We start from the raw sequence: 10,580 nt of genomic DNA, 5'->3' as shown, positions 1-10,580 counted from the left end.
AAGGAAAGATATATAAAAGTCCCGTGATTTCTGACATTTTTCCTTCCCCTAATCCTTTAACATCCCATCCTTTTCACATGGTATTCTGAAGGAGACCTGCTTCAGAAGGGGGTTCAAGTCCCAAGGAGGATGTGTGGAGTTGATGTGGGGAAAAGGAAACAGACACGATCTGAAGGTGAACTGGCATTGCTGTCAGCAGCCTGTCATTGAGATTATACCTTTTATACTGCATAGGATTAAAGAGGAGACAAGGAGCACATGAGCAAACTGGACTTGACCTTGACAATAGGCACCAACCATAAGTTAATGAAGGGTTATACATTCCTCTAGCTAGAGACAAGAAGAATGACTGCTTTACCAAGCAGGGACTTTCCTCAAGTCCCCAAGGGAATTCAGACCCTTATCCAAATGCCTGACCTTCTGAAAAGAACTTCTACACTTGCTCAGTCTTACTATATGGGCCTATTCCCTCATACACTACTAAAAGGGAAGGTCCTGATGTCTTACTCATTTCCCAGTAAACACTACCTCTTCTCTGTGTTTATTAACTGAACTCTTGCCTTTAATAGCCTCAGGCTCTAGGTCTGAATTGTAGGCAGCTCATCCTTGAGATCATGTGTGTTTAGTAAATCTCTAACATTCCAACAAAGCCAGACTATCTAATGGTACCACTCCCTACGACCTTATGGGGCTTAATTATAGGGGTACATTGGCATTCCTGGTTCCATGGTGATAGGGATTTGTTCTGAAGCACTATTTTGTTTAGAGAGGCTACCATTGCATCAAGATCAAATACCCCTCCTGTTTCTGGCAAGGGGGGTGGTCCCCCATGGAAGAGCTCGAATGGTGTGAGTTTAAATTCCCCTGGGGTGTTCTGTACTCAAAACAAGGTGAAGGGCAGGAGGGCTGTCAAGTCCTTTCCACAGGTCTCTAAGGTTAACTTAGTCAAGGTCTCTTTTAATGTTCTATTTATTCTTTCTACCTGTCCTGAGCTCTGGGGTCTATAAGCACAATGTAATTTCCAATTAATCCCCAGTTAGGTGGCCAGTCCCTGACTTACCTGGGCAACGAAGGCAGGGCCATCGTCTGATCCATTTACCTTAGGGATGCCGAATCGTGGAAAAATCTCCTCCAGTATCTTCTTTACTACCACATTGGCTGTTTCCCTCTTTGTAGGGAAAGCCTCTACCCATCCTGAGAAGGTATCTATGAAAACTAATAAATATTTGTTACCATATTTTTCTGGTTTAACTTCTGTGACATCGACCTCCCAGTATGCTCCTGGACTGTTTCCCCGGAGGCGTTTGCTGGGTGCACCTAGGTGATGTCCAGCATTGGTTAAGGCACAGACCTTGCAATTCTGAACTAAGTTTTGAGCAATGTCCAAGAGGCCCATGACATGATAATCGGAGTGATGTATGATGTCCTTTAGCTTCTTTGTCCCTAGATGAGTTAGTTGATATAAACTGGTGACATAATGTCGTCCCTCCTCTTGGGGTAGTATGGATTTGCCATCTTCTGTCTCAGCTACTCCATGGGGGGAGTAGCCATGAACAATTTTTAGTTTCTCCATCTGCTTGTGATCTTCAGGGTTATACCTGAAGCTAGTTTCTCCAGTGTCATAACAATCTTTAGGTTCCTTAGTTATTTGTTCAGCTGCGAGGATCATAGCTCCTTGAGCCGCCTGCTTGGCAGCCGTGTAATGAGTAGTCTGTCTCTGGCAGCAAGAGGTGGGTATTAGGATAGCCGGGGGTGCAAACAGCACTCTCTCAGTTAACAAGAGGCTCTGATAGTGAGCCATGCGGGCGTTGGTCATCCAGCGGTCAGGCGGTTGTCTGATGATGCTTTCCAGGGCTTGTGGGGCTACCACTACAGTCTGTTGAACCAAAGTTAGTTTGTCGGCATCTTTGATAAGCAGTGCCACTGAGGCGATGGCTTTTAGGCAAGATGGCCATCCACTGGCTACAGGATCTAATTTCTTTGACAGGTAGGCCACAGGTCACTTCCATGGTCCCAAGGCCTGAGTTAGGACCCCTTGCGCTATCCCTGCCCTTCATCTACATAAAGAGTGAATGGCTTTGTCAGGTCTAGCAGGGCTAGGGCTGGTGCACTGAGTAAAGCTCTCTTGATCTCTTCAAAGGCTTTCTGATGGTCAAGGGTCCATGAGAAAGTCCCAGTCTCCTTAGTGAGGGGGCAGAGTGGGGCTGCCAGGCTGGCAAAACCTGGAATCCAGAGTCTACAAAACCCTGCAGTACCTAGAAATTCTCTCACTTGCTTTGGGGTTGCAGCAGTAGGGATTTGTGTCACAGTCTTTTTCCTAGCTTCAGTCAGCCATCGCTTCCCCTCCTTTAAGAGTGTAGCCCAAGTAGGTTATTTCTGTCTGACAAATCTGGCCTTTCTTTAATGAATCCCTGTTCCCCAACTCACCCAGCTCAGTCAGTAATCTCTCAGTCCTTAGTCTGCACTCTTGCTCAGTTACAGCAACTAGGAGCAAATCATCAACATAATGAAGCAGGGTAACATGAGGATTTTCTGACCTGAACGGAGCCAAATCTCAATGGAGGGCTTTGTCGAAGAGAGTAGGGGAGTTTTTGAATCCCTGAGGCAGACGTGTCCAAGTCAGCTGTCCTGCCTGTCCCTGATCTGAGTCTTTCCACTCAAAAGCAAAGGTTGCCTGGCTTGTAGGATGTAATCTCAGGCAAAAGAGTGCATCTTTCAAGTCCAGAACTGTGTACCATCTTCTGTCATGAGGGAGATAACTGAGCAGGTTGTAAGGGTTAGGGACAGTAGGATGGATATCTTGCAACCTTTTGTTAACTTCTCTTAGGTCTTGTACTGGCCAATAATCATTGGTGCCTGGCTTCCTAAATGGTAGCAACGGAGTGTTCCAGGGAGACTGGCAAGGAACCAAAATACCTAGTTGCAGGAGTCTTTGGATGTGAGGTCTGATGCCCTCTCGGGCTTCCTTGCTCATAGGGTATTGTAGTACCCTAATAGGGGTGGCAAATTTTAGGCTTAAGACAATGGGGGTCACCCGTTTGCCCTCTCCCATTCCCCCCTGTCTCTGCCCATGCTCTGGGAAACCTCTCTAGCCATGTTCCCACCAGTGTTTTTTCTGGCGGGGCTGGGAGCTCATGTAATCTATATTCTTCCTCCAGTTTTAAGGCCAAGATCATAGAAGTGGGAATCTGCCTGTTGACTATGGTTCCTTCTGAGGAAAAGCTTATTTGGGCTTTTAGCTTAGACAGCAAATCTCTAGTGGCGTGGGGCACTCAGGGATGACGAGAAAGGAGTGAGTTACTTGACCTTTTCCCAGATCAACCTTCCTGTCGGTGGTCCAGGAATATGATTTCTGGCCAGTGGCCCCAATTACTATGTTTTTTTTTTATTTTTTAATTTTCCCAATGGTTTCTTTAAAACTGAAAATTCTGCTCCGGTGTCAAAAAGGAAGTCTATAGGGGTCCCCTCCACAGTGAGTGTTACCCTAGGCTCGGGGAGGGGCCTGGAGCCCCATCTCCCCTAATTATCTTCCTCTAAGGACCTTGGGTGTCTTATGTTTCTTCTTGGAGCAGTTCCTTGCCCAATTCCCCTTTTCCTTACGATAAGCACATTGATTCTTATCTAAAGGCTGTCGAGGGGGTCCTTCAGGGTTCCGAGGTATCCTTGGCCCTTCATTGCCCAGGTACCCTGTCTGCCTATTTCCTTCATTCTTCCTATGAGCTTCCCTGTTGCCTACTACTACGGCCAAAATCCTAGTTAAGTTTCTTTCTTGCCTTCTATGCCATCTATCCTGTCTCTCCTTGGCTTCCTTCTTTTCTCTTTCTCTTCTTTCTTCCTTAGTCTCTCTCTTATGGTACACTTTCTCTGCTTCCTTAACTAGGTCTTGCAAAGATAATGTTTGCAGACCTTCCAGGCACTGTAACCTTCTCCTAATATCAGAGGCAGACTGTCCAATAAAAGCCATAGCAACTGCTGCTTGCTGACTCTCGGAAGTAGGATCAAAGGGAGTATAATGCCTGTAAGCCTCTAAGAGACATTCTATAAACACAGATGGGGATTCATTCTCCCCTTGTAGAACTTCCCTTACCTTGGCCAAATTAGTGGGACACCTGCCGGCTCCCTTGAGACCTGCCACCAGAGCCTGGGGAGAGACCTTCAGCCGCTCCCTACCTTCAGCTCTGGGCGCATCTGCTCCTGGTCCTGGCGGCTGGTCCTTCAGCTGTGTTGTAGTCCCAGTTAGGACGATTTAAGGGGAAGCCTGCATCTATTTCAATCTGAAGGTGAGTTGGTTGACCATTGATTCCAGGCACATTCTTCCGCACCTCTAAAAGTATTCTCTCTCTTTCTTCGGTGGTGAAAAGAACCTGCAACAGCTGTTGGCAATCATCCCAAGTAGGATGGTGGTGAGAGAACATGAGGGACTCCGTCAGACCTGTAAGGCTTGAGGGATTTTCTGAAAAAGGGGCTTGGTTAGATTTCCAATTGTAGAGGTCGGCCGAAGAGAAGGGCCAATACTGGAGTAATTGCAGCTGGTCAGGGTTCGCCGGTAGTGGGCCGTATACACACAGAGGCAATGCTGTAGTTGAATCTGGACCCTCACGACTCTGGGCGCATCTGCTCCTGGTCCTGGTGGCTGGTCCTTCTGCTGCTCCTCCAGGGGCACCCTGTTGGGGATTCTGAGGGGGTATCAGAAGGGGATAAGTGGATGGGATACTAGGCCGTTTTGGAGGCTCCTCATTTTCGGGATATATCTTAGGATGAGCCGAGGGTTGAGGCTTATTTGGCGGTTCATACACCGCCATTTCTTCTTTCATTTTTTTCTGTGTTTCAGGGTGCCAGTACTTGGGAGACTGGCTTACTTTTCTGGGTCAAGGTTTTAACCACGATGGAGGATCTTGTGTTAGATCTTCCGAGACACAAATATAAGGTTGTTGGTCAGGGTGAGGCCCTGATCCCTTCTGAAAAACCACATTCTTAATTGCAGAAATCACAGTAAGGTCAAGTGTACCCTCTGGAGGCCAGTCAACCTTGTACATTGGCCATTCTGAAGAACAAAAAGTTCTCCAAGGTCCCTTCTTAACTTCTACAGACATGTTGCGTTCCCTAGTTCTAATTTCTGTCCAGTGGTAGAGAGTTTGATCAAGAGGAGTACTGACAGTCTGTCCCATCGTCCATGTCACATAAAAGAAGACAAACAGAACACTCAAAAATCAGAGAATGCCAGAAACAGAGCCTGCCTCTCGCAGGACTTTCAACACCAGGAAAAAGAATCAGACAGCCGAGTGGATGCAAAGTCTCTCCTTGGCACCTAGACGGGCACTCTCCGGACATTCCGGGACTTCCCTCAGACCTCCTGGGATGTCTCCCAGGGCAACAGTCAGTTATCTCCTGAAATGTTTGTCGATAACTCTCCTCTCCATCCTAGATAGGGAGATGGCTCTCACGATCGCAGACAACTGCAAACCTAAAGTACCAGATTCAGACAGCCTGCAGACAAAAGACACAGACAAGGACAGAGTCTTACCTCAAAGAGGGGTCACCAAGATTTTGGGTGGTCGCAAATGCTGGATGACCACCCAACTGAAAGACCCCCCAGAGTGGGGAGACCCTCACTCAAGACTCAGGATAAGCCGATGCCCCAATAATTCAATAGAGACAGTTCTTGCTGCAAGCACATGAGGTTTATTCAGGGAACCAGTTCACTGGGGCTGAGCTCATGACCCTCACAGGGGCAGAGGAGTTCGACCCCTAGTAGCTTCAGTCAGGGGTTTTTAAAAGGGAAAATCGAATGGGGGAGTTAGGCAAACATCATAAAGGATGAGGAAGTTAAATGATAGCTTGTGTCTTAACAGGAAGGTTATCTCAAGCAACCATTCTTTGTGCATTGTACAGTTCCTGGATCAGGGAGGGTTATCTTTTAAGTTTATCTTGAGGTCTCCGGTTTCTCAGGAGATGGCAGAAGGGCAAGTCATTCTGTGATGGGCTAGTCCCTAGGGGTTTAACAATGATGAGTTGGGATCTCTCACTAACAGCAGTTGAGTTGATAAGTTGTGCTTCAGTGTTTCATTCAGTAAGCAACCGGGGCTGGCTTGACATGAGTGGCAAAGAAAAACACAAAATATTCTTGCCCTGAAAACATTCTAAGGCCAGATATTAGGCCGATTAGAGTTTCTATTGCTGTGAAGTGACACCATGACCATGGAAACTCTTATAAGGAAAACAAGTACTTTGCTGACTTACAGTTTCAGAGGTTTAGTCAATCTTTGTCATGGAGGGAAATATGGTGGCTTGAAGATAGACATGAGACTGGAGACCGAGCTGAGATTCCTACATCTTGACTTACAGGCAAGAGAAAATGTTCTGAGACACTGAGTGTGTCTGGGGCATATATTAAACCTCAAAGCCCAACCCCACAGTAATAATGCTGTACCTACTCCAACAAAGCCAGACATTCTAATGGTGCCATTCCCTATGACCTTATGGGGCCCAAGTACATTCAAAGTAACATAGCCAGAGAACAACTCCAACTTAGCCAAGGTATTAGCAGTTTATTCCTGGCTGTTCTATCAGCAAGAGCACTGAGACTCCTCAGTAAATAGTGGTCTGGCCCTGTTAGGAAGTTAGGTGGGAAAGGAGTTTCCTGTGTCCCTTAGACTTAGGAATAAGATAAAAGACAGGTAGACTACATGGTTTCAAGCTTTGGTAGTAAGTAATAAGGACAGACTGAGGGGGGAGTGATGATATTTGATATCAATGTAAAATCATGCTTTGAAAATCTGGTATGCACACCAAGTGATGCACTTGTATATCCCAGGTATGTGCCTCTCAGTCATCTGACAGTGATCTCAAGATAAATGGTGCTACCCTGATAATATTAGTCATGTGAGGACAAACTTGTATAAAAATAAGGACTAGAAGAGAATCCATTTCACTTGTAACACCAAAAATTATTTACATTTCCTAGGAATGTATGTGGGTTGTACTTTCAATCTGGAACTTCCCCATAAGTTTCTGTGTTTGCACACATGGTCTCAATTTGGTAGCACTGTTTCATAAGGTTGAGGATCCTTTAAGACATGGAGCTGTGATTCATGCTATGCAGGCCTTCTGGTTTTGTTTATTTTCCTTTCATTTATTGCAGTGACTTTTTTGTGTGTGGGAAGGACACTTGGGGCACCATGGGATAGAACTCAGGTTGCAAGGCTTAGTGGCAAATAACTTTACCTGTCTGTGCCTTTGGTTTTCTGTTTTTATAGCCTTGGCTCTACTTTATTTCTGTTCTCTGATTCCTGGCTGCTGATCGTAAAGTCACCAATGGCCTTAGCCTTGTCCCACCCTGCTTACCCTTTGACTTATAAACCAAAGTCAATCCTTCCTCCCTCTAGATGCTTCTTGTCACATATCTTGTCAAAGGATTAGAAAAATATGGAATGTAATACACAAGGGGAGACACAATAATTTCCCCTAAAATATTTTATTTTATCTAGATGTCAGGCAGATAAAATGATTGCACTTGAGCTCCAGAGAAATTCTCCAATTTTTTTCTGAATTCCTCCCCTTCTTTCCTGCTATCTACTTCTCCAAATACTCTACCATCTGTTTTCTCAGACATGGTCATTTCACTTTCTGAACTCCTTCTCTGCCCCTTAATAATAAAAGCCAACACTAACCAGTGATTCTGCTTTGCAAGTCAACAGGAAATGGAAATAATTCCAACTTTGTCCCTCCAAAGAAATATGTAATGGTTTCATAAAAGAGTGGTAGTTAGCTGGGGAAGTAACAGATTACAATGGGATTCAAAATTGGAAGGGACTGTACATGGAAGAGAAAGGTACTGTGGGTATGGAAGATAGGAGAGTGAGGATTAGGCTTGAGGCACAGTGAGAGTCAAACAAAATTAAATATTATGAAATGTCAAAAGGAAACCTGGTAATTTCTAAATTGATTTTTAAAAAGAATGCTAAAGGGTGTTTTTTAAACAGGCTTTTAATATTTTAAATGTCCTAGTTTTTAAAGATATATTTAAAGAGCCCATATCATGTCTCTCAGCTATTAATTTGATAAACTCTTTGTGTTCAAACACACATACACACACACACATACACACACACACTCATGTACACACAAACTCACACACATTCACCATGTTGGCTCAATTTTCTTTGTGTCATTGGTGTATATGCTTCAGGGATACAAATTTGTATTGAGTAATCAATCAAGGGACACTGGGATAGACTAACTATGTCACTCAGCAGTCCTTAGTTGCCTGTATTTCTTTGGATAGGCACATGACATTTCCCTTCTCCTGTGTTAGCATGTCTTCTGATTGTCAGTGTTCACGTCTTGTTTATGTAGCTATATCTACAATCTCACAGCATACTTCCCCGTAATATCGCTGTTAAACTTTCCATACCTTGTTGTCTGAAATGTTCCCTGATACTTGGATGTAAGTCCTGTGCTGCAGATGTATGCATTGAGAATGGGCTCTCCACAATCTATTGATGTCTGCACTATGTCCAGTTTGGGGTATTTCTGATGGTCTGCATTTGCTGTAGAAAGATGTAAACTAATACAAACCCTAGGACTGGACACAAGTAACCTCCTATTGAGTGATTGGCCAGGGAAGTCCCAGTGACTGACAAAACATATACAATATTGTTGTTGCCCTTGACTTAATTGCTCTCTCCTTTCTCTCTCTCTCTTTCTCTCTCTTTCTCTCTCTCTCTCTCTCTCTCTCTGTCTCTCTCTCTCTCTCTCTCTCTCTCTCTCCCTGTCTCTCTCTTTCTCCCTCTCTCCTGTGGAAGGTAATCTCTATTCCTGAAGAAAATGAACACTTAGAACACAAGACACCTATTATTGGAACTACATCTAATTGAAAGTCTCCTTACTGAGATCAAGCTTCCATAGTACCAGAAAATACACTGCAAGCTGCCAAATGAAGGAAGCAATTAATAATCCTTCTTAGCTGTGACACTTAAGAACCAAAGCAATGGCCAGAACAGTAACACAGCCTTAGGGGTTCAATAGAGGCAATGACATGTTGGTGGTAATCAACATTTGTGTAAGGCCACCTCAACAGAAGGAAAACCAAGCTTGTACTAGAAATCTACCTAACTCCATGGATCTGGTAAGATAATGGATCTTAGGAGACAATCTATTAACACCACATTACTAGACGAATTTGATTCTGTAACTACATTCTAAATCTTATCCTTATACCCACAAATCAGTATAACTGTTACGTCTGGTACTTAGAAAAACATTTCTGCAATCAATGACACTTCCCAGGACATATTTTGATAACACCACATTGATTTAAATCACTTCCTCTTTTGAAAAGAGTCTGAATTTCTTTATCTTTCACAGACAGTAAAGCTATGTTTTAGGAAGAAAGGACTCATGCTTACTCTGGGTTGGTTCCCTGGGCACTGTGCCATGGGACCCACACAAGGCCCTAATAATGAGTGATTACCAGGGAATATGGATGGTGCTAAAGAGGGGAAATTCTATAAATGTGTTCCAGAGAGCATATTGGTGGGTTACTCACCTGAGGGCTACCTACTCAGCTAGTTTTGCTGGCTTTGACATCATTTCACTGCTGTTTTCAATCCTGAGTTTGTGGCTTAGCAGCCGCTACCCTCTTCAACTTTCCTAATAGGATAGCTATCAATCCTTTTACCTTGACACATGGAAATTGAATCCTTAGATCCAAAGTTTTGGACATTGGATATGAGAATACATATGAAATATTCAGTAGTGTGGAAAGATATAAATTTTGCTATTCTTAAACATGGCAAGGCAGTAAATGTATTTGATTGATTCCTCTTTGTACTTCCGGCATTCTTGAGGGTGCCAAGCAAATAGAGTGTATGACAAATTCTCCTTTAAAGAATGAATGAATGATAGAGTGAACAAATGGATGAGATCATCTATGAAGTATATACAAATATCTGAAAGAGGTACAGGCCAAGTGTGGTTCTAAGAGAATCCCAGTGTTTCACAACTTCAAGTGACCAGGGCTGGACGGATTCCATCTAAGGTATGAATGAATCAAGCAACAAGAAAATTAGCAGGTGGCACTCAGTAACAGTGTATTAGAACCCCCATGGAGTAGTGGATGCTGGAAGGATGCATCATAGTTTACAGTTATATTGATGAGTTCCTAATACATTACTTTTAATGACAAAGGAAAATAGGGATCGCCATAAGGCAGAAGAGAATGTAATGTGCCCGGACTGTCTTGAAGAAAGTGACTCTGCCAAGTCTCTAGGGAACTCCCAGCTCTTAGTGAGAGATAGTGGCAACAGCACACGGTGGGAAGGACAGCTTAAGGAAGATAGCTTCAGAGAGATCTCACAGTACTTTCAGGAATGGGTATGCTTTTGTATTTGTTCCTGTATTTGTTTTGAGACTGGGTTTTTCTGTAGAAGTGGAGTTTGTCTTGGAACTTGCTGTGTAGACCGGGCTGGACTCAAACTCAGAGATCTAAAGACCTCTGTGTCTCAAGTGCATGGATCAAGGGTGCCCTGACAGTAATGAGTATGTGAAAGACCATAAAAAAATCAGGGTTGTTCCACATG

At 44.0% G+C, this 10,580-nt stretch overlaps 1 protein-coding gene across 1 annotated transcript; it reads right to left on the bottom strand.

The window, feature by feature from the left end:
* Positions 1 to 73: 73 nt before the first annotated feature.
* On the bottom strand, positions 74 to 5,168 carry LOC106022714. The gene is given in 7 exon segments (XM_040733670.1): positions 74 to 226; positions 1,061 to 1,978; positions 3,105 to 3,259; positions 3,262 to 3,385; positions 3,388 to 3,535; positions 3,537 to 4,162; positions 4,206 to 5,168. Coding segments are annotated over 7 exon segments (3,087 nt in total).
* Positions 5,169 to 10,580: the final 5,412 nt, after the last annotated feature.

The sequence above is a fragment of the Mesocricetus auratus genome, unplaced genomic scaffold, assembly GCF_017639785.1.
Source record: "Mesocricetus auratus isolate SY011 unplaced genomic scaffold, BCM_Maur_2.0 Super-Scaffold_100033, whole genome shotgun sequence".
Classification (NCBI taxonomy): domain Eukaryota; kingdom Metazoa; phylum Chordata; class Mammalia; order Rodentia; family Cricetidae; genus Mesocricetus; species Mesocricetus auratus.
The sequence above is the reverse complement of the archived record's forward strand: the minus strand, read 5'-3'. Positions and strand labels throughout refer to the sequence as shown.